This window comes from Triticum urartu, chromosome 1 (assembly GCF_003073215.2).
Source record: "Triticum urartu cultivar G1812 chromosome 1, Tu2.1, whole genome shotgun sequence".
NCBI lineage: Eukaryota > Viridiplantae > Streptophyta > Magnoliopsida > Poales > Poaceae > Triticum > Triticum urartu.
Genome location: NC_053022.1, coordinates 524,407,992 through 524,433,166, shown reverse-complemented (window position 1 = coordinate 524,433,166; position 25,175 = coordinate 524,407,992). Strand labels below are relative to the sequence as shown.

Below are 25,175 nucleotides of genomic sequence, written 5' to 3'. Positions count from 1 at the left end.
CGCGGAAAATAATGATTCCTCCACCTGATAGCTGGGACCCACCGGACGGGCCACTGTATTTTGCGAAAAAAATGTTTCCCCCTGACTGCTGGGACCCACCAGCTACATCTTCGCACGCAAGGAGTGCGTCCAGGCAAAAAAAACGATTCGCCACCTGACTGCTGGGACCCACCAGCTACATCTTCGCAAGCAAGGAAGTGCCTGACAGTCGGAACCCTCCTGGTCGAAGCATACGTAGCGTTGTCATTCTGGTCGCGAACGTGTACGTACATACTGGTCGATGTAGAGGCACGCACGTGTCGTAGTAGAGGCGCGCACGTGTCATAGTAGAGGCGCGCACAGAGCATGTACACGTACGTACAACGGCCAGGGTGCAAGAAAGAAAATACGGCCACGTATGTGTACATACGGGCGGGGTCTCGAACGCCTACTCGCGCATACGTACGGCCAGGGCTCGTGTACATGGTTGGGTCGGAACGGAGAAACATCATCGTCGTCGTGTTCATGGGGAGGCAACGGAATGTGTCGTGTTCATGGGGAGGCAACGGAATGCGTCGTGTTCATCGGGAGGCAACGGAACGCGTGGGAGCCAACCGGCTGGGTCGGAATGGAATGCGTGGTCGTGTTCATCGGGAGGGCTTGGACGGAACAGGCGATGGAAACGAGGCATGGTGTACCGCACAATGGAGGAAACGGACCTCCTACGTTCGGAACAGGGTCCTGTTGATCGGGAGGGGTATGGCGTACCGCAAAACAGAGGAAACGGACCTCCTACGGTCGAAACGGGGGTCCTGTTCATCGGGAGGGGTGTGGCGTACCGCAAAACGGAGGAAACGGACTTGTATTGGAGCGCTATGGTCGAAACGGGGGTCCTGTTCATCGGGAGGGGTGTGGCGTACCGCAAAATGGGACTCCACGGGATACTGTTCATCTCTACCGTCGACCCCCTCCAGCCTCCACGAGCTACTGTTCATCCACCGTCGACCTCCTCCAGCCTCCACATGCGACTGTTCATCCACGGGCTCCTGTTCATCCAGCCTCCACCGCGCGCTACTCCACCGGCTACTATTCAACCAGCCCTCTCCACGGGCTCCTGTTCAACCACCCCTCCATGGGCTACTGTTCATCCAGTCCTCCACCGTTTACTCTTCATCCAGCCCTCCACGGGGTGGTCCTGTTCATCCAGCCCTCCACAGGGTCCTGTTCATCCAGCCCCAACTGGCTCGATCGATCAGGGTCCTGTTCATCCAGAGGCAACACCACGGAGTCCTGTTCATCCACCCCCACTAGGAACTGTTCATCCACCCCCCCGCAACGCTCACTATTCATCCAGAGGCAGCATCGATCGGCTTCAGTTAGCAGCAGTAGAGAAGGAATCGCTCGATCGGGTTCAGTTAACAGCCATCGATCGATCGCTCGGGTTCAGTAACGCGTAGCCTGCAGTGCAATCGCTCGGGTTCAGTTAGAGCCCAACGCCTCGCTCGGGTTTAGTTAGAGCCAACGCCTCGCACACACACGCGTGCGTGTACGAGAGAAGCGCGCATCGCTCGGCCCCCGACCTCCCACCGTAACTGGGAACTCCCCGAAATTTTCCTCGCCCTCGCTTCTACCATGGTTTTTTCCGTCATGGACGGCCCAAAGAATGTCATGCAGCTGCGCCTCCGGCCCGCCCAGGACGAAAAGCCCATTTTCTGTCATGATTTTTTGCCATAGAAGTAGGATCCCACCACATCTATGATGATACCGGGTTTTGTCACAATTATCGTCATAGAAGTGTCATATGTATGACAGAAAAAAATTTCGTTCGGCCCAAAAATGTCACGGATGTGTCTTTTTTTTGTAGTGAAGGGCAGTGTCAATGGAAGACAAATGGACTTGATTGAGAAACTACAGAAAATCTAAGGGGTTGTGTTTCATTTGTGGGGAGAAATGGTCCAAAGATCATCAGTGCAAGTCCACGGTTCAGTTACATGTGGTACAAGAACTCATTGAACAGTTGCAGAGCTCTTCTACGTTCCTTGAGGAATCAGATAGTGACTCTGATAATTTAATGTTGTTGTCTGCAGCTGCTACTGGTGATACAGCTTCTGTGTTATCCCTGTCTTTACCTGTCATCATCAGGAATACCGAGTTTAAGTTTCTGGTTGACTCGGGCAGCACTCACTCTTTTTTGGATAGTTCCCTGCAACACATTCTTCCAGAAGTTACTGACATAAAGGCAGTCACTGTCAAGGTAGCAGGTGGGGGAAAATTGACATGTTCTCAACAAGTGAAGCAGTGCCAATGGGGTTGTCAAGGGCAGGAATTCTATCATGATTTCAGGCTTTTGTCCCTGGGTGGTTATGATGGTATTCCGGGCCTCGATTGGCTAGCAAAACACAGTCCCATGTATATTGACTGGGACCAAAAGTGGCTTTCATTCCAATACAGAGGTGCTACAGTTACTTTGCAAGGAGAACTACCCGAGGAGTGTGCTTTCACTGTCATGGCTATTTTCCAACACAACAGTTCTGAACAAAGGAAGCAACTGCCTGAAATTCAGGCCTTATTGGACAAATATGCAGTGGTTTTTTCTCCACCCACTGGGTTGCCTCCCAGAAGGAAATTTGATCAAAGTATACCCTTAATTCCTGGGGCACAACCAGTGTCAATCAGACCCTATAGAATTCATCCCCACTTGAAAGTTGAGATGGAAAAACAAGTGCAAGCAATGCTGCAAGAAGGTCTAATCCAGGTGAGTAATAGCCCATTTTCTTCTCCTGCCCTGATGGTCAAGAAAAAAGAAGAGGGAGATTGGAGGCTGGTCATTGATTTCAGACATGTCAACGCACTTACACTGAAAAGTAAATATCCTATTCCTGTCATAGATGAGTTACTGGATGAACTTGCTAGGGCTTGTTGGTTCTCTAAGTTGGATCTTAGAGTTGGATACCATCAAATCAGATTGGCACCAGGAGAGGAATTTAAAACGGCCTTCCAAACACATTCTGGCCACTATGAGTTCACTGTAGTGGCTATGGGTCTGACTGGAGCACCTAACACATTCCAAGGGGCAATGAACACAGATTTTGCTCCAGTCTTGAGAGGAGAGGACCAGTGTGTAGTATGTTTCTTTGATGACATTCTTATATTCAGCAAAACCCTCAAGGCGCATTTCATACATCTGAAAAAAGTGCTGAGCATTCTGTTGGAAAAACAATTGAGAGTCAGGTTGAGTAAGTGTGACTTTGCTAAGCAAGAAATTGCTTATCTAGGCCATTTCATTAGTGACAAGGGAGTTTCTACTGATGCCACTAAGATTGCAACTGTCAAGAATTGGCCAGTGCCTGTGGATGTCAAACAAATCAGAGGATTCCTGGGTTTAACTGGATACTACAGGAAGTTTATCAAAAATTATGGAATGATTAGCAGGCCCTTGACTGACTTACTGAAAAAGGGCACTATTTTTGTGTGGACACCAGCTACAGAGCTAGCTTTTCAAACTCTGAAAGAAGCTCTTATTAATGCCCCTGTGCTTGCTTTACCTGATTTTTCCAAACAGTTTGTGGTTGAAACTAATGCTTGTGATGTTGGTATTGGTGTTGTACTCATGCAACAGGATCATCCCATTGCTTTTGTTAGCAGAGCATTAGGTCCTAGGAACAGGGGTTTATCTGTTTATGAAAAAGAATACTTAGCTATTTTGTTAGCTATTGAACAATGGAGGCCATATCTGCAGTTCCAGGAGTTCATTATCAGGACAGATCAGCGGAGCCTAGTTAATCTATCTGACCAGAGGTTGCATACACGTTGGCAACAAAAGGCACTTACAAAAATGATGGGGCTTAATTACAGAATTGTTTACAAGAAAGGGGCTGACAAATCTGCAGCTGATGCTCTCTCAAGGAGACCTCAGGCATATTCCATAGTGCTAGCAATTTCTGGTGTTAAATCTAACTGGCTTGAGGAAATTGTTGTCAGTTACAAGCATGACCCCAAAGCCCAGGAACTTCTGCAGCAGCTGTCAGTGAAACCTCAATCCAGCAGCAATTTCAAACTAATCCAGGGAGTGTTGAGATACAAAGGATGCAACTGGGTGGGTAATGACAATGAGTTGCATGTCAAGATTTGTCAAGCCTTTCATGATACTCCTCCGGGTGGACATTCAGGGTTCCCTGTTACTTACCAGAGAATTAGAGCACTTTTTAAGTGGGTTGGTATGAAGAAAAAGATACAACAGTTTGTACAATCTTGTCTAATTTGTCAGCAAGCAAAACCAGAAAGAGTAGCTTATCCAGGACTGCTATCTCCTCTACCTGTCCCTGCTAGGGCTGGGGAAACTGTCACTATGGATTTCATATCAGGGTTGCCCTCCTCTGACCAATATGACTGCATTATGGTGGTTATCGACAAGTTCACTAAATATGGGCATTTCATTCCTATCAAGCATCCATATACTGCCCAGAAGATTTCTGAACTATTTTTGGACAATATCTACAAACTCCATGGCATGCCTCGTTATATTGTGTCAGATCGAGATCCTGTGTTCACCAGCAACTTTTGGCAGGCCCTGGTGAGAAGAACAGGGGCTGTACTTAACATGAGCACGACATATCACCCAGAAACAGATGGACATACAGAGCGTGTCTGTAACGCCCACGATGCGGCTATATCTCCCACATGTCTAAGCACGACTTAGAGGCATAACCGCATTGAAAGCAATGTCGCAAGTGAGGTAATCTTCACACAACCCATGTAATACATAAGGGAAAAGATACATAGTTGGCTTACAATTGCCACTTCACACAATTACATGAATAAATCATTACATCAACCAAATACATACAAGGTCCGACTACGGAACCAAAATAAAAGAAGACTACCCCAAAAGCTACACAGATCCCCGATCGTCCCGACTGGGCTCCACTACTGATCAACTAGAACGAAACAACACAAAGGGCAAGATCTTCATCGAGCTCCTCCTTGAGCTTGGTTGTGTCATCTGCTCGGTTCAACGACACCTGCAAGCTGGTTTTGGAAGTATCTGTGAGTCACGGGGACTCGGCAATCTCACACCCTCGCGATCAAGACTATTTAAGCTTATAGGTAGGATAAAAGGTATGAGGTGGAGCTGCAGCAAGCGACTAGCATATATGGTGGCTCACATACGCAAATGAGAGCGAGAAGAGAAAGCAAGGCACGGTCGAGAAAACTATGATCAAGAAGTGATCCTAGACTACTTACGTCAAGCATAACTCCAACACTGTGTTCACTTCCCGGACTCCGCCGGAAAGAGACCATCACGGTTACACACGCGATTGATGTATTTTAATTAAGGTCAACTTCAGGTTTTCTACAACCGGATGTTAACAAATTCCCATCTGCCCATAACCGCGGGCACGGCTTTCGAAAGTTCAAATCCCTGCAGGTGTGTCCCAACTTAGCCCATCACAAGCTCTCACGGTCAACGAAGGATATTCCTTCTAGCGGGAAGACCCGATCAGACTCGGAATCCCGGTTATAAGACATCCTCGACAATGGTAAAACAAGTCTAGCAAGACCACCCGCTGTGCCGACAAATCCCGATAGGAGCCGCACATATCTCGTTCTCAGGGCACACCGGATAAGCTAAGCGTACGGGAGCCAACGTAACCCAAGTTGCCAAGGGACGGCCCCGCACGGTGCTCTGGGTTGGACCAACACTTAGAGAAGCACTGGCCCGGGGGGGTTAAAATAAGATGACCCTTGGGCTGGCCGATCTAAGGGAAAGAAAAAGGCTAGGTGGCAAATGGTAAAACCAATGTTGGGCCTTGCTGAAGGAGTTTTATTCAAGGCGAACTGTCAAGGGGTTCCCATTATATCCCAACCGCGTAAGGAACGCAAAATCCGGGAACATAACACCGATATGACGGAAACTAGGGCGGCAAGAGTGGAACAAAACACTAGGCATAAGGCCAAGCCTTCCACCCTTTACCAAGTATATAGATGCATTAATTAAATAAGAGATATTGTGACATCCCAACAAGTAAACATGTTCCAACGAGGAACAACATCTCCATGTTCCAACAAGGAACAAACTTCAATCTTCACCTGCAACTAACAACACTATAAGAGGGGCTGAGCAAAGCGGTAACATAGCGAAACAACGGTTTGCTAGGACAAGGTGGGTTAGGGCTTGGTTCAATAATATGGGAGGCATGATAAGCAAGTGGTAGGTATCGCAGCATAAGCATAGCAAAAGAGCGAGCATCTAGCAAGCAAAGATAGAAGTGATTTCGAGGGTATGGTCATCTTGCCTGAAATCCCGCAAGGAAGAAGAACGAGTCCATGAAGAAGACAAACGGACGTAGTCGAACGGGTCCTCACAAACGTGACGTTAACGGAACCAACCCGAAAAAGCAACACCGGAAAAGAAGCACACAACAAAGTAAACAACCAACACATGAATATGGTATGATATGCAGGATGCGGTATGCGATGCATATGCATGATTTGACAAAGAATGATTGAACCTGGCCTCAAATTGGAAATCCAAGAGTGCCACAGGAAAGGTGAGGTGATTTCGGTTGAAATCGATATAAAGATCGCCGGAATCGGATGCACGGTTTGGAAATGGCAAGCAAAACAAATATGGCACCGGTCTGCGATAATCAGCAAGTAGCCAACTAAATGCACCAAGATAAATATACTACAACACTCAAACATGGCAACAAAATACATGGCAGGGATCCACTCATAATGCTTGACAAAAGGTGAACACTGAGATACGGTTAATTCACTCAATAACCGGTTCAAACAAGCATGGCAAAAGTGTAAACGATAACAGATTTCAGACTTAGTGAAATTAACACAAGCCTGGAATTTCAGATCAGGTAGCACACTTTGGAGTATAAAAACTATATGCTACAGGAACTTAACATGGCAAAGTAAAGCATGGCATGAAGCTACTCAAATAGCTTAACAAAAGTCCCTTAGTGACCTTGAGCCAAAAGGGATCAGAAAATACAATTGCAAGCATGTGAACATGGCAAAAACATAATCAGATTACAGACTTAGAGAAAAACTGGAGCATGCAAATCTGTTAACGAGTAGGCATGTTTACGAGCTCGATGCACTCACTACAGAGCAAGGCATGACAATCTAAGCATACACCCATCAAGAATACACATTGTATAAGCTAGAAATGGCAAGAACAACAACATAACATGCACGGATCAACAACAACATCCTCGGCAAAATCGCTATCAAGTAGACAATCTGCCAGGAATTACGAAATAGCAAAAGTAGAGCTCGATTGACTCAAACTAGGGTGCTCCATAAATGCAAACAAAAACATGGATGGATAGAGAACCACAAGATTAACAAAACATCATTACTGATCATCCTCAAAAGAGGCACGGATCACTAGGAAACAACATGAACATATGGCATATTGATAAAAATAGATCAAGGACTTAGAGAAATTCTAAGTCCCTGAAATCAGCATTAACGAATGCACTACTTTGCAAGCTTGTGCTAGTCACCACACATATCACAAAAATACATGTAAAGCACCTCTGTAAAGATGGCATGGCATATAAAAAAACACATGTAGAGCTCAGGATCATAGCATGCACACATTAAACATGGCAAAATGACAAATAGCCATTTGGTGCAGCAGATCTGACAATTAACTCAAATAGCTCTCTTCCAATAGCATTTCGGGCATCAAGGTGAGCTCAAATGAAAATGATGCAATGAGATGAAATGATGTACTCTCTGAGATGAACATTTTGATATGCTACACGCGCAAAACGGAGCTACAGATGCAGAGTTATGGCACGATGAACATGGGCATTTGAATCTGGAAATTTCGGGGACTTAGTAGAAATTCAGTGAGCGTCAAATAGTAAAAATCGCACGGGGCGGAGAATAGCTGGGCTGCTCACCACTGGGCTCGGCCCACGGGAAGAGGAGAAGGCCGGCCGGCGGGAGCGGCTGCGCTGGGCCGGATGCGGGGCCTGGCGATGGGGCCCACGAGGAGGGGCTCGTCGTTCTCCTCCCGCGGCGGAGCAGAGACGAGATCGGCGGCGCAGGATGGCGACGAGGGCCGGCGGCGGCGCACAGGGAGGCTGGCGACGGGCAGATCCATGTCGGGCACGCAGAGGGGAACCCATTCCCGGCGGTGGGAGGCGGATCCCGCGCGGAGGAGCTTGGGGTCGTCCTGCAGAAGGCGACTCCGGCGAGAAGGATACGACCGCGGGGCAGATCCGAGGCAGGAGGCGGAGTTCGGCGGGGTAGGAGGCGATGGCGGGATGCTCGTCGGCATGCAGAGCGAGGATGGCCGGCGACGGGGTCGTGAAGCTCGGGCGCTCGGGCGGCGGCGGGATCTGGCCCGGTTCGGCCCCGCGCGGGCCGGATCTGGGCCGGCGGGTGGCGCGGCGAAGTGGGGAGGCCGGTCGGACACGTGTCGGCTCCGGATTGGACCAAGGCGGCAGCGGACATGTCCGGGCGGTGGGAAAAATGTCCGGCGACGCGGAGGGAGTTAGATCTAGGGTTTGTACCGTGGAATTTTCGGGGGAGGCCACATATTTATAGATAGAGGGAGCTAGGAGAGTCCAAATGAGGTGCGGTTTTCGGCCACGCGATCGTGATCGAACGACCGAGATGATGGAGGAGGTTTAGGTGGGTTTTGGGCCAAATTGGAAGGGTGTTGGGCTGTAACACACACGAGGCCTTTTCGGTCCCTCGGTTAACCGTTGGAGTATCAAACGAAGTCCAAATGGCACGAAACTTGACAAACCGGTAGTAAACCCAGGCCGGATGACATGTCTCGGTCCAATCCGAAAACGTTTAACACCCGTACATGAAAAGAGGTAGAAAGGGACACCGGGTGACATAGGAGCGCCGGATTGCAAAACGGACAACGGGGAAAATGCTCGGATGCATGAGACGAACATGTATGCAAATGAAATGCACATGATGACATGATATGAAATGCATGACACGCAAGCAAAGACAACGCAACAACAGCGAATAACTGGAGGACACCTGGCACATCGGTCACGGGGCGTTACAGTGTCAACCAGCAAGTGGAATGTTTCCTGAGGTGTTTTATCAGCGCTCACCCAAAGAAGTGGTTTAAATGGCTTTCTCTTTGTGAATTCTGGTACAATACAAACTGGCATTCAGCACTCGACAAATCACCCTTTGTGGTTCTTTATGGCCATGGTCCGAGGCACTTTGGCATTTCAGCTTCGGATGCAGTTGATCCTGTTGATCTGCAACAATGGTTGGATGCCAGAGAAGTCGTTCAGCAGTCTGTTCGCAAGCACTTGTTGCGTGTTCAACAGAGAATGAAACACCAAGCTGATAAGAAGCGCACGGAAAGATCATTTGCTATGGGCGATCGAGTGTTCCTCAAACTCCAACTATATGTGCAATCGTCTGTGGTGCATAGGGCGAACCACAAGCTTGCCTTTAAGTATTTTGGACCGTTTTTGATCCTGGAGAAGATCGGAGAAGTGGCCTATCGCCTACAGTTGCCAGCATCCAGCCGCATTCATCCAGTTTTCCACATTTCACAGTTGAAACGATGGGTGCAACCACACCAGGAGGTTCTTAGATCGCTTCCTTCTGCTGACGCTCATCTTCAGTTCCCTGTTCAAATTCTGCAGAAGCGCATTCGCCGCGCGGACAATCGATTAGTGGCGCAGGTTTTGGTCCAATGGAGTGGAGGGGATGTTTCTTCCGCAACCTGGGAGGACAAGGACTCACTTCGTCAGTTATTCCCGCGTGCGCCGGCTTGGGGACAAGCCGGTCCTGAAGAAGAGGGGAATGTCAGCGATCAAGGCATCGGTGCAGTACAACCTGGAAGGCGCGAAGGAAGGGAATCAACTCGTGGGCCGGCGGCTCGACCCACTCGCGACCGGAATCTTCCCCGGTGGCTTGCATGTCCGAACTGGGCCCGCTAAGGGTGTACGCGTTGATATAACCGTTGGGAATAGTAGCGTGTGGATCTGGGAATTGACTGGTGGCTTCGGCCGAACCTCGCGGGTCGCGTGTGAGCTTGTAAAGCCAGCAATGGCGGATCTCTTCCCCTAAATTCGATATCCCCTGTCGGTTGTTCACACGCCGCTTCCAGCCCAGGTGGTCGCCAAGATCGCTGATATGATGACGCCGGTCGTCGTGAACTTGCCTTTCGATGAAGTCAACACCACTCTCTGGAAACGCTGTTTCCTGGTGGAATCCGCCGGAGAAACGCTGGTCGTCTTCAAGCTTGGGAATCGCGTGGAGGTTTTCAAGTTGGACAAGGAGGGAACTACCCTCGAGCGCGTGAAAAGCATCGGCAACCATGCTATCTTTATCGGCGGCTGCTATAGGTGCCTCTCTCTCGACGCCGATAAGTTTCCGTCCATCCAAGCCAACTGCATATACTTCACGGAACGTCTGGCCTCGCCGTCCACTGACATATATCACCTCAAGGATGGAGAAGGAGAACGAGGCCCCATTGGAGCCGCGCCTTCGGCAAACCTGCCAGCCTTCCTGTGTAATCATTTGACTGCGCATCCTTTAACCATCATTCTGCTGCTCTCCGTCTACACTTTCAACCGCCAGTCTGGCCAAGTGTCCAAGGTGTTGGAGTACGAGGATCGTCTTCTTGAGCAGCTCCGATCTGGTGAACTGTCGCTTGAGGATCTTCTTCACCGGGCGTCTCAGGAGGGGATACTGATTCGGAGGATTGATTCAGTTTAGTATCCTTATATACATACGATGATGAATCCATTGCAGTACTTTTGTATTTTCTGTCATGTGTTCTTGATGTCCTGTACTGCAAGTATGCAACAGACGGCTGGTTGCGTCTTGAAAAGTCTAATATCAATGCAGTGCTTTATCACTTTTGTTCTGCAAAGTTATTTTATCATAGTACTTCAATCTGGTGCATTTGCTGTAGAAAATGTTTGGTGAGAAGAAAAAACAGTAATGTGTGGTGTGTTTTGATGACAGGTTCTGATAGTTATTAGAAACACGCGACATTACACCGTGTGAATTTCGGCGACTTGTGCTATCCATTTGTAAACTTTACAGCGTGTGAATTTTGACAAGTTGCTATCCATTTGTAGCGTACAGCGATGCCAACATTGAACCTAGAATGCATCACATTTGGCGTAAAATTCCATGTAGTATAAATAAGTTAGGTCTGTATTTTGAATTCTTAACAAAAATGTATGCCCCTCAATGAATCATTCGGCTGCTCTCCGTCTACACTTTGAACCTGCAGTCTCATGAAGTTTCCAAGGTGTACGAATACAAAGATATATAATGATCTTGAGCAGATCCGACGAACTGACTATTTCTAACCTTCTTCTCCGTGTTCGAAAGCCGATATGGGCTCACGCTTCAGGTGTGTGTATATCCTCTTCTGTTGCAACTGAACTCCGGTGTGTGTATCTCAACACCCATATGTACAATCTATGGAATATAGACGGAGTTCATCAATCTAACTTGGTATCAGATGTCTCTCGCTTCCTCCCTGTCGCTTCCGACTTCCGCTCCGTCACACTCACTCGTTCGGAGACACCGACGATAGTGGCGAAGTCAGCCTCAAGAATATGTGGGGTCATTGTCAATTTTTTTAAAAAAAGTTCTTCACAATATTGTGTTTTTGGTTGTTTTCCTCAAGTGGGGTCAGCTGACCCGGCATAAAATCTGCCTGGCTGACGCCCCCTTCATCCTGCCATGCATCGCCCCCAAGCCCGTGCCGCAGTCCGCCCTCACAGACGTGCCCTTGCCCTCACTCCACTTCAGGTGCACGCTGCCCCCGCCCCGTCGATGCATCATATTAACATTTCCTCGTACATCCCCTTCAAGCTCTGCGTGAAAGCCGGCAACTAATCAAAGTGGCACCATCTTTTCAGGTCCGACACTGCTGCAACTCTCTTAAACTTCTTCCCTTACATTCACACACAATATAACCTCTATTAAATGTGTGAATGTGACAATGGTGGTGAATTCTTCCCCTACTTCCTCCGTGACCACTTCTCTCGCCATTGTGTGATCTTCCACTTGTCATGCCCCCACACCTCTCCCCAAAATGGCAAAATTGTGTGTCTCTTGAACACAACCAATGACGTACTTCGCACCCTACTCATCCACGCCCACATGCCACCCGAGTATTGGGTCGAGGCCCTCCATACGGCAAAGCATCTCATCAATAGGCGTCCCTCCTATGTCGTCAGTCAGCTCACCCCTACCACCTTCTCCACGGACAACATCCCACATACGATCACTTGCGCGTGTTCGGTAGCCTCTGTTTCTCACCATGTAGCACACTAACTAGCCCCTAGGTCCGCACCTTGCGTCCTTCTTGGCTATCCCCTAGAGCACAATGGGTACTTGCTTCTTTTCATTAGATTCTGGAACTGGTGTTGGGTACAATGGCGGAGACAGGGGGGCAGCAGGGGCCCTAGCCCCCCTAATGTCACTGGTTTAGGCCTAATATTAGTGTAAACATTGACTTTTTTGCTGTTAAAACAATGCATTTTAATGATCTGGCCCTCCCATACAAGGTTTAGCAACGTTTGGCCCTCCCAATTTGATTTTCCCGGCTCCGCCACTAGTTGGGTATGAGCCTTACTTCAAGGAAACTTCAGAGGAGCATGCCTATCACCAAGCTAAAGGTCTTCCAGGCAAGGATGATGATTATCTTGGATACTTGTACACTAGATTTACTTGCAATAGTTGATGCGATGCTTTCGTGATTACTTTATTACCTATCCACTGTCAAAGCCTTTATTATGCCATGATAAAGCCATAACTCCACCTCCTAGCGAACCATGATACATGCTGCTATGTTATTTTGTATGATGTCATTTCAGCTCTTATATCATGCTTACTTGGGTTATGTTTATGTTCGCATGGGACACATATACACGATAAGCTCTTGGAGGTAATTAATTGGTAGGCCAATGACAACGGTTGGAGGACGGGCATTTAGGCCTTGGTGTTTTGTTCCAGTCGAACCCCATGAATGAATGCACTAACCACTTGTGGGAGGTTTTATCAGGCCATCCTCATCCTTTTCCTTGATAACACACTATGTCCAGACTAGAACCTGGTTTTCTTGGTTTGGTTCTTCCGCATGCAGTTAGTGAGGGGAACATCACCTATAGGTGGACTGCATGCAAGTTGATCAAGGGGCTAGTCTGGTCATGAGCTAGTCACCAACCTCTCACCACGGTTAGGACTGGATCAGGGTCATGGCCGGACTTACGATCTGGCGGGTGGCCATGAACTTGTTTGTTATGTACGAAAACGAGTTGAGTCGTTATAGATCTTTTGGCTCTAGTCCATCAAATGGGCGCCTGCAATGGGCAGAATCTAGTTGGGAAGAGTGAACGTGTATGGATACCTATAATGGGTCAATGGTGCCACCCTGCAGGGTAAAATCTTTTCGAAAAGTTGTGTCCACGGTTATGGACGACTTGGAGCTTGGTAACAATTCGTATAACAACTTCAACCTAATAATTAAAACTTGACAACATGTGAGTGCCTTGACTTTCTATTCTTCGTGGGGTTACACGAAAGGGAGGACACGGTAGTGTTAGCATGTGAATATGATGAATAGGTTGCTATTATGTTGTGAATAGGATGAATAGTACACGAGCTACCGATGTTTGGATTACGCTGCTCATCTTATATCTGTTTAGACGTAAGTTGGTAGTCGATTCTTAGTGCTTGCAGCTTCATCACATATCCAATCCGTACCCAAATGTATTGTTAGTGCTATAGTACAGTTGGTAATGAGAGTTGTTGAGTACCCGCGTACTCACCCTGGCCACAAAAACAACAAATTGCAGGATGTTCTACAACTGAGATTTTCAGGTTGCTATTATGTTGAGTTTGATGACGATGACAAGTAGAATAGTGCATATATAATATGAACTCATATGTTTCGACAGTATTATATGTGTTTCTATTGAAAATATGTTTTCTAACCGTTCTACTAATTGTTTGTTCAAAATGGCCGCGCTTTTGCAGCAATGAAAGCCACTTGCTAAGGTTGTGGATGTTGACGCCATATCTATGATAATTTCAAGATCCGCGCCTTTGCCAGCCTTTGGCACCGCCTTTGGCATATCTTGATTGTATTTTACTGTTCTCATGGGTGGCCTACTGGCCTGTTCACTCGACAATGTTTTTATCTGTACTTGGCCAATGCACCGATTTATCATGTTGCTACATACTCCCTCCGTCTAAAAATATTTGTCGGAGAAATGGATGTATCACCTAACTATCATTTATTGAACGACTTGTCGTTATACCCCCGCAACCTTCGATCCATCTATCTTAACATCGTTCTACTTCAGAACTGGATCCAGTGACTTTACCACTCGCTTTTGATATCAATTAGATGGATGGAGTCTTTCTTATTGATGTGGGCAAGGCAGGCAGCTCCTCTCGAATAGGTTGATCGGTGTCTTTCAAAAAAAGAAAATAAAGTTTCTTACTCCCTTTTTCTGCATGGTAAGTTTCTTACTCCCTCCAAAACATGTTATTTGACGCTGGTCTAGCACAAAGTTGTAGAAGATCAACGTCAATTAATATGAATCGAAGATCTACGTCAATTAAAATGAATCAAAGAGAGAATAGTAGAATGGACTACTGACTGAGATTTCTGTGACCGCATGTGCGGCGTCGTGGCGTGTTGACCAATCAAATGTTCGACGGGGAAAAAAGACGTTCGGGTCAGAGTTTCCCGCAGCTCTTTGCGTCGGATACACGATCCACGACAGTGGTGAGTCGGCGAAGCTTATGGACGCGCGTTGGTCGCGTACGTACTAGCAGCGTGGTTGAACAAGAGCCCTGTGCTCTTCCACTACATTGGCAGCAGCTGATAAAGATCTCCATCAAAGGAGGGACTAGCTGTATAGGAGGTCAATTTCAAAAAACAAACTGTATAGGAAGTCGTTGGTTTATACGGTGTTTTTGGACGGACTAGGTAACAAAGTTCAACGTGATGTAACGCCACAGTTGACTAGCATGATGGGTGTGCTTGGTTTGTAGTATGTAGTTTGTCATATCTCCCCGGTAATATTCCGGAATCAGGCAGCTATACTATGCAAAATGCTGAAGGCTTGCAGCGTCTAGCTAAACTGCTTGGAGTTTAGATCCTGCCGGCTAATTAACATCTCCGACCTTTGATGCATCCGAAATAGGGATGGCACCCGTTGGAGTAGGGTACGGGTTGGAGCCACGCATACCCTTACCCGTCTCAGTTGAGCTTAATTACCCATCATCTGTACCCATATTCGTCAATAGATACGATTCTTTTTTCTACCCATCACCCGACAGGGTAAACGGGTACCATGGGTAAAAATACCCATGTTTGCAAACCATTAATTTGATCATACATAGTCATAAACATCAACATATAATCATAATATGTAAACAACAACACATTCTATAAACAACAACACATCCTCATAAATAGCAACACCTCAAAACAACAACACAAACTCATAAACAATAACACATAGTCACACATTTTAATTTCAAACCCACAACATAATGTGTAGGTAATTTGTGCATGCTATTCAGATTTTATACGGGTATATGGGTTTGAGGGTATGAGTTATATGATCCCTTACCTATACCCGCTCTACCCGATGGGTACGAGATATCTCTCTGTTTATATACCCATGAGTAATTTTTTGTCCCATACACTTAACCTATTAGGGTTTTTAACCACCGGATACGTGGGTAATGGGTGCCTATTGCCATCCCTAATCCAAACTGCTAGCAACCATGTGTTTCTGTAGATCCTGAATTGCGATCATGGTCTTCTTTTGAGCGACTCTTAGTTTAATTACCGACCATTTAATGAACACGGACTATCTGATCCCGAGCTCAAACGCTCCATGATGAACAGTAAAATCACAAATAAAAAAGGAAACAAAATAAAAACACATTGTGAGAATTTTTGACAAATGTTTTGTGTGCTCGAAACATTTATTCTGAAATGACATTCCTGGAAGTCGTGGCAAGAAAAAAATGCTTCAAAAATATTGTTTTTGAAGCATCTTGTAGTGTTTTTTTAAATGCCATGACTTTTGCTAATGTCATTAAAAAATCCAAACACACAATACATTTGTCAAAGTTTGTCACAATACAATTTTACAAATTTTTTTGAATATTTATTATTATTATTTTTGGATTGTTCATCTTGAGATCATTTGAGCTCGGGAGCAGAAAAGGACTTTTGCCAAATAATTTTCTTTGGTGTAGTGGGCTCAACTCCCAGATGGCAGATGCAATGACACGCCATGTGAGCCATGAGTGATAGACGACATAAAACACAAGGTCTATATTTTTGCAGCACCCAAGCATCGAGAATTTTGTTGTTATGCGCGTCGATGACCTGGCTAAAAAAGGACAAGAGTCCATGCAAAAAAACAAAGGGCAAGAGTGAGGCCTTTTTTTTATCCTAATAGTTGACGAACGTTTGTTAGGAGAGGTTGGCATTTGCAAACGTTTTTGATGGCAGTTTTAGTTATCGACATTTTCTTTAGAAGAGCATAGCAATTTTTGGTATAGAAGGTAATTTTTCACAAGAAAATGCCATCACTTGATCACGATCCAATGGCTGTGAGGGCCTTCGCTGGGACCCCCTAAAAACCAGACGTTCGCCTGATAACAGCTTAACGATTTGGGGCTGGAAAGTTTCCTAGGAACCGGGGTTAGGTAACTTCTTACGAAAGCAGCATGACGTGCCTAATTCTGATATTCCGGGAACTTGCGTGATTTAATATGAAACAAAATTCCTCTACTTATCACTCTTGACGCGCAAGGTTGACTTGCCGTGCATAGTCTCTCGCTAGCACTATCACTTCAGCCTTGAAATACCGGGAGTAGATCAGTACTGGCATGAGGCATGACCGAGTACTGGGGAAGTAATAAGCAGTAGGTAAGAGAAGAACACTAGCTCGATGGCCATAGCCTCAGCGGCGGCAGTGCTCGTGTTAGCGATCGCGGCCGCGGCCACGGCAGAGACTCCAGCGCCGCCGATAGGGCTGGCCGGCTGCGCCACCAGCTGCGGGGACGTGAGCGTGCCGTACCCCTTCGGCTTCGGGCCGCCGCGCTGCCACTGGCCGGGGCTCAACCTCACCTGCGACACGAGCGGCCCGCAGCCCCCGAGGCTGCTCCTCGGCGACGGCGCGCTCCGGGTCGCCGCCATCTCCCTCCGGAACGCCACCGTCCGCGTGGTGCGCGCGGGCTCCATCGTCGACAGCGCCAGCGTCACCTCCGACCGCAACGTCTCCTTCGGCGGCGGCTTCGTGGACGCCGGGTACATGCTGTCCAACGGCAACGAGCTCGTGCTCTCCGGCTGCAACCTGCTGGCGACGCTGGTGGAGGACCTCGGCGTGGGGCCGGGAAGATCGGGCATCATCAGCGGCTGCGCCTCCTTCTGCTCCTTCCGCAACAAGAAGGTGGACAGCGTCGGCCAGCTGGCCGGCAAGTACTGCTCCGGCATGGCGTGCTGCCAGGCGCCCATCAACTACCACAGCTCGCCCACCGGGGTGCACCTCCGGTGGCTGGACGCCGGGAACCACAGCGAGGCGCTGACGTTCCTGCCCACCTACGTGTTCGTGGCGGAGGAGGGGTGGTTCGACCGGAGGCCGCTGGCCGACGAGCTGCTCAGCGTGAAGCAGAGCCCGTCGGAGGCGGCGCTGGAGGTTCCCTTCGTCCTCCTGTGGGGCGTCAAGCAGGGGCTCCCACCGCTGCCGACCTTGACGGCCAACACGTCCACCGCTTGCTCCGACGACGCGCACCGCAGGCTCTGCAAGAGCGACCACAGCGTGTGCGCAGTCGGAAACCTTGGCTATACGTGCCAGTGTCACGGCGGCTACGACGGGAACCCCTACCTCACCCATGGGTGCCAAGGTTAGTCTGTAGCTGCGTGCACATCACCTATAATTTCTAAACCTTTTGGATTCAACGTCTACCTCGTACAATAGGCCGCAATTCATGGAACGCGCATGTGCCTCGCAGGAAAATGAACCAGGGACAGTTCACCTACCACCTCGTTGCGTAAAATAAGACTATATTCTGTTGACCTTAATTTTCTCTATCTATACTTATATCAGTAGATTAGTAGATAGTACTCCCTCTGATTCATATTACACTTCTTAAATATAAGACCATTTTAGAGATTTCAGTAAGGACTATATACAGATGTATATAGACATATTTTAGAGTGTAGATTTACTCATTTTGCTTTGTATGTAGTCTGCATTGGAATCTCTAAAAGACTTATATTTGGGAACGGAGTTACTTGTCTTAGTTGTCTAGATAAGGATGTATCTAGACACGAGTACGAGTACGTTCTATTGGCAGTTGGATAGTTATCGGTCGGAATGACAAGTTTATCCAGCCAGAGGTAGTGGAAACCATCTCAAATGGGTTTAAATAAAACAGTACTAATAATATATGAGATTCTCTATTGCAGTAATAACAAGTTTATGACAGCTAAAGTAACAATTTCAACAGAATCAAGCGTGTGGTGGTGCCAAAAATGATACATGCACAGGCCTTTTACTGAGTGTTATGGGCCTTTCCTTAAATTCTCTTCACCCCCCCCCCCCCCCCCCCCCCCCCCCCCCCCCCCCCCCCACCCCCCCCCCCCCCCACACACACACCCACCCTCCTTGATTTTCACCCTGGCGGGCCACGTCACCCCCTAATCCAATCAAAACATGCCAATTCAACACCAGCCCGTAAACGTTAAGCAATTTTTCATTGATGTAGCATTTCTTGGGTGGTGGACCGGGGGAAACGAGTTTTGCTACACCTAAGGGATGTTGTGGTTGTTTTTAATCGGACTTTGTTGGGTGTGCATCTTGAAAGTGAGGTGCGTATGTCTACCAATTTTGGGGGGAAACAAGGAGCCGCTATTTCTCACTTACCTGATAATTCTCGGTGCATTGTATTTAGGTATAAATATAATATTGAATTAAACCATGATTTATCTGTCTATAATTGTATAAAAAACACATTTTATCTGATAAACACTTATTTAATAAGTATTTATTGACTTGTCATGAAAACATAATTTCATTTGGTAAGTCGATAAGAGATGATACAACTAAATGACCCTATCAACACTTTAAGGTTTATTAATGGATTAAATACAATATTATGTGTACTCATTTGATCTGGGTCAGTTTTTGAAAGTATCTTAAATATCCCGGTTATTACTGCGAATGAACCGATAAGTCAGCACTCCGATCGGTGAACCTGAACTAGCAGCCTCACAAAGTCACAGGATTGGCTGCATGTTTTGTTTCTCAAAGTATGTTTGTCACCCGGTGCTAATAGAACTGCCTTGTATAGATGAATATTAAAAATGATTCAGATGTGTGTGTGACCTTCAGCTAGAAAATGGAATTCATACAATCTCCCAACAACGCGAGGCACGTCTTCTGTAGGAGCTGCACACTATTGTCGGCATTTTCTTTCCTTTTCTCTTTTCCCTTTTTACCTTTATAAAATACACACAAAAAAAACTCAGTTCCCAATTTTGAAATACACAATAAATAATTTCTAAATACACATTGATTTTTTAAACACATGATAAAAATTTAAAATATGGGATGATTTAAAAAAAATACAAAGTGAACATTTTTTGCTGCAAGATGAACATTTTTTAAATATGAAACATTAATTTACATATGAACTTTTAAGATACAGGATGAACGTTTTATAAATGAATGAAGGTCATTTTAAATTAGACGATGGACACATTTAATATGCAATAAGAATTATTAATACACAAGGAGTAATTTATAAATACATGATGAATCTTTTTCGAATTCAACAAGAATATCTTTTGAATGCAAGATGTTCATTTCAAATGCATCATGAAGAAGAAATAAGAACGGAACAGTAAAAGGAAAGACAGAAAATAAAATAATGAAAATAAGGAACAAAAAGAGAGGGAAAAGAAACAAGAAAGTGGTTGCATTTTTGTAAATACGCGATGGACATTTTTTTAAATTTTGGCTATCTTTTTTGAAATACATGAGAAACGTTTTCCAAATACATGTTGAAGTTGCAATCCAAACTATTCAAAAAACTACATGTCGAAGTTTTATAAATACATGGTAAACATTTTATAAATATATGATGGAGACTTTTAAATACACGATAAACATTTTGTGTACATTATGAATATTTTTGAAATGCACACGATTTTTTACATATACATTTATATTTTTCAAATACATTATGAACATTTATAAAAAATGTACATGATGATTCTTTTCTAAAATACATATTTTTTAATACACAGAGAAAAGTAAGAACACATAAAAAGTAAAATTACACACAAACACACACACAAAGCATACAAAGAAAATAAAATGGAAATTATTATTATTATTATTTAAAATAGTAAAAATAAAAGGAGGACAAAAAATAGAGAAATAGTAAAATAAAATAAAATTGCACCAAACTGAGAAAAAACCAAAAAAAAAACACTATAGTTCAATAAAAACTAATCCCCAAGGTCGAAAACAATCGGTCCCAAGAGAAACCAGAAAATGATGAAGCATGGGTTTGAAAAAATCAAACGAACAAACGTCTCCATCCTCTTCTCTCTACCTGTTGATCGTGACCATGGTTCTTAATAGTGTGCAGCTCGACAACAACAATGGAAAATAAATCCATGCGTGGGAGTGCCCGGTCCGCGGCACCCATTGAAGCACAATTAGAAAACCTAACTAGGCACAATTGAAGCACAATTAAACACAATTGAAGCCAGATTTGACCATCTCACATTCTACTTTAAGGAAGTCGACACAATATTACTTTGACAGAGTGACTTATCGCCACCGTACCCAAGTTGTGTGCTGCCCAACCTCTTAATTTAGTGCCAATGCCCAATGGGTACTCACACTACACTTTTGACTAGGTTGTAATGCCATACATCAAAGAAAAGTACTCGTATATAATAGATGAAGAAGGCAAACTGTCAAACTAACTAGTCGAGTGTCGGGTATTTGCGCAGTTGTAGTTAACTGAAGCATTCTAGCAATGATCTAACAGAAGTTTCATGGAAAGGGGGGAGTTTTTCACTAAATGCCATTGTAACAATTCATCATTTTTATGGTATAAAAAGGGAAATGAGAATGTTTTGTTGGAGAATAAGAAAATTATACCGTCCACATCCAAATTCAAACTACAAATCATTTTTTAAAAGATGTAATCTGGATTCAATATTTTTCGGAGATCCAAGTTAAAACAAATGAGCGCTAGTTATATTGTTATAAATTGATCAATCAGTAATGCAAGTTCCCACAAACCAGCGCTTGTATGTTTTCAGGAAGGTCTTTATGATGTACTAAATAGTATATATTTTTTCATAGATGTCAATGAGTGTGAGCAGCCACATGACTATGGGTGCTTCGGCAAATGCATCAACACAATTGGAGGGTACAAATGTCAATGCCCACAAGGAACCCACGGCAACTACACCATCAAGGATGGTTGCATCAAGTCAGCGGCTACAGGTTAGTACGTATGTTTCAACTTCTTCAACTTCATTGGTAGCTTTAGATAATTTAGTATTTCATCATTGGTTGCACAATACACATTTATTGTTTCATTTGACCATTAGTCCTTTTAGGTATTTGATATTTTTGTACAAAATACACTAGGGGCATGTCAATGTATATAATAGCATATTAAAATAGGGTTACAAGAATTTACATACATAACGAGGGTCTAGATTATTAAAATAGATTCTTATGAAATAGATAAACATATATCTTTTTTATGCATTTAACTTGTCTCCATAACACATAGACAAACATAACTAGTTGTGAGGCTAATCTTCCACGATATATTAAGGGATACTTCTATGAAAATGTTACTAAGGAAATTACATTTTGCATCAACTCTTACATTACCTGGCTGAGTGGCGCACGAAGCTAGTGATAAGAAAATAGGCAGTTTTTCGATTAAATTAATCCATGAATAAATCATGAGCATGACATGGACAACATTGATAACATACTGATTACGATCTAACAGAGCATGTACTACGCATATAGTAGAAACATCTACGCATATCGCTAGTACTGCTACAACAGAAAGAAACACGAGAAGGATAAACGATGTATACCCTCCAGTCGGCCACGCGGCGGTGGTGGCGGTGGCAGCAGCCGCGGCATCCTCGGCGGCCTCGGCCTTCTCAGCGGCGGCACGGTCGGCGTCGGTCGACATGGTGATGACGAAGGTGATGCGGACGTAGATGAACAGAAGCGAGCAGTTGCGTAATCGCTACCCAAAAACCTAATCGCCCCTCTCCCGTACAGGATCCGGAGAAGCGGGTTTCGGAGGCCTGCTCTCCCGTCAACCGTGTACGCGGTGAACGGGACGGAGTCGCCGGCGGCGGCAGCAGCAGAGGAACGACGTGGGCGTGGAGGCGGAGATGCGTTCTGTTTCGTGGCGTCTAGGGTTGGCAGTGTCCCACAGCGTCGAGAGACGTGGGCTGAACACACGTCCAACCTGTCAAAGACTCTCCGTTCCTGTCCGGCAAAAAGAAGCACATAGGAGTGAGCTCGGCTCAATCCTGCGCCGCGCCGAGGCAAGCGGAGGAGGAGTGCGCGAGGGCCTCATCTCTTCTCAAGCTCCAATAGCATGAGGAAGAGGATCCCTTATAAACCACTCCAACTCTCCTTCCACTTCCGGGGCGGGACTAAACTTCCCACCACCTTGTCATGCCACCTACATGGGCCCTTAGAGATCAAATCTGAAATTGTCATATGGGCTCTAGGCCCATCTCATATTTCAACAGCTAGTGGTCTTACACCTTAAGGGCATGCACAATGAAGACGATTAATCATGGGTGTCTAAAATAAAGAGAGGCAATATTGCCACATCATTAATCATATGCATAATAGTTAATCTCTGTAATGTAATTTGGTGGTTAGGTATACTCATTTTCCTTGTTAGCACACCTTAAAGCACATGTTATGAACTTAATTAAGCATGTCTCCTTATAAGCACATGTGTATCATGTGAGAAACAAGACCTTTTTACAACGCGAATATATTCTCCTCTTGAATTTCAAAACAAATGTTATTGTCATGTTGGGAAAAATTGCATAAATTTTAAAATCCAATGTCATCAGGAATAATCCCATAGAACTACATTTTCTCACACCTTTTAACCAACGAATAAAACCTTGTAGGGCAGATTTTTTTTAAAAGAACGAAGAACTTATTAAAATTTTGCTTCATATATGAAACTTCGGTATATAGTCTCAAACTTAATGAGAAAAGGTTTGGAGTATATAGGGAAGCCCTTGCTACCCAAAATAAGAATTTCTAATAAATATTGATTTATAGCCCTGCTCATTGCACCCTATTGATTCCATCAGTTAAAACACTGTCTTTGTACGTGCTCTAATGTAAAGTACTTTTGTTACATATATATTTTAACTATATGAGCTTACAGTCATGAATATTCTTTGTTATTTGAGGCTCAGATTAGGTGGGTGAGGTTTTTATTCTTGCTGCACACTACACGCAAGTATTGCAATCAAATCTACAGATATTAGGGAAATATATACAAATTCCTTGTAGGCTAGAGCATAATTTTTTAGTTTCTCGGGATCTGGTTCACTGCATACACCGTGTATGTCACTTAAAAGGTCATGGTTGTACTCGCTAAGCTTATTTCATTTCATGTATTTCCTTCTAAAGATGTTGATGTTGATTTCGAGTTCTCGGTATTGAGAGTAATACTAATATTAACCCACACATATACAGGAACAAGCATCGGTATAGGAGTTGGCAGTGCAGTAGGATTTATGCTTTTGGTTCTCGTGACAATCTTTGTGGCCCAAAGGTTTAAACATAAGAGACAAATACTTTTGAAACAAAAGTTTTTCAAGCAAAATCGTGGGCAGTTGTTGCAACAATTAGTGTCCCCAAGGATAGACATCGCAGAAAGGATGATCATTCCCATAGATGAACTTGCAAAGGCAACAAACAACTTTGACAAAGCACGTGAGCTTGGCGGTGGAGGCCATGGTACAGTCTACAAAGGGATCTTGTCGGACCTACACGTTGTGGCCATCAAGAAGTCAAAGATCACAGTCCAGAAAGAGATAGATGAGTTCATAAATGAGGTGGCCATCCTCTCACAGATCAATCACAGGAATGTAGTGAAGCTTATTGGATGTTGCCTAGAGACAGAGGTACCATTGTTGGTTTATGAGTTTGTTTCTAATGGAACCCTCTATGACCATCTCCATGTTGAAGGGCCAAAATCCCTTTCGTGGTTAACTAGGTTCAGGATTGCAACTGAAATTGCAAGTGCTCTTGCCTATCTTCACTCGTCAGTTTCAATCCCAATTATCCATAGAGATATCAAGTCTAGTAACATACTTCTGAATGAATCTATGACATCGAAGGTGTCAGACTTTGGAGCTTCAAGATACATTCCAACGGATAAAACAGGATTAACAACAATGGTTCAAGGAACAATTGGATACTTGGATCCTATGTACTTCTACACAGGCCGCCTCACAGAGAAAAGTGATGTGTATAGCTTTGGTGTCATTCTCGTTGAACTGCTAACAAGGAAGAAACCATTTTCATATTTCTTCCTTGATGGAGATGGTCTTGTTTCCCATTTTGTCAAGTTGCTTGCTGATCAAATGTTGGTCCAAATACTAGATCCGCAGGTCATAGAGGAGGGAGGCAAAGAAGTTCATCAACTCTCCATACTTGCAGCATCATGTATAAAGTTAAATGCTGAGGACCGGCCTACAATGCGACAGGTGGAACATACACTCGAAGGCCTTATTGTATCCAAGAAATTTGTCCAAAACAACGTGGAAGTTGAGAAATTTTCGGAGAATGACATTACTATGATGAATTGTTCGCTGGAAAAAGAAAGAAAAAGCCCGCCGGAATGCAGCAGAAGATACAGCATGGAGGAAGAAATATTGATGTCTGCAAGGTACCCTCGGTAGAGACGCCAGCTTTGTACCACATGCATCGCAAAATATAAGGATTACTCACTTGTATAATTGTATTTATGTGTGCTGTTCTAGACTAGAACCTCTGTTACTGTCGCTTTTTCTTTTATGATAATATACAGTTGTCATACTTCTGATTTTGGCCCGCTGGATAGCTACCTAGCTA

The 25,175-nt window shown here is 45.1% G+C and overlaps 1 protein-coding gene across 1 annotated transcript; it reads left to right on the top strand.

The window, feature by feature from the left end:
• The first annotated feature begins 16,871 nt into the window (after positions 1-16,871).
• LOC125525241 (wall-associated receptor kinase 2-like) lies at positions 16,872-25,147 on the top strand. The gene is made up of 3 exons (XM_048690246.1): positions 16,872-17,901; positions 21,384-21,527; positions 23,793-25,147. The coding sequence occupies exons 1-3, from the start codon at positions 16,947-16,949 to the stop codon at positions 25,001-25,003; spliced, it is 2,310 nt and encodes a 769-aa protein (XP_048546203.1). The 5' UTR covers positions 16,872-16,946; the 3' UTR covers positions 25,004-25,147.
• The last annotated feature ends 28 nt before the right edge of the window (positions 25,148-25,175 follow it).

What these genes read in the sequence shown, in the direction of transcription:
- LOC125525241 (XM_048690246.1), top strand. Translation starts at nt 16,947, where the DNA reads ATGGCCATAGCCTCAGCGGCGGCAGTGCTCGTGTTAGCGATCGCGGCC. An exon ending in CCTCACCCATGGGTGCCAAG is followed by an intron (nt 17,902 to 21,383) that starts GTTAGTCTGTAG and finishes ATTTTTTCATAG; the next exon opens with ATGTCAATGAGTGTGAGCAG. An exon ending in CATCAAGTCAGCGGCTACAG is followed by an intron (nt 21,528 to 23,792) that starts GTTAGTACGTAT and finishes ACACATATACAG; the next exon opens with GAACAAGCATCGGTATAGGA.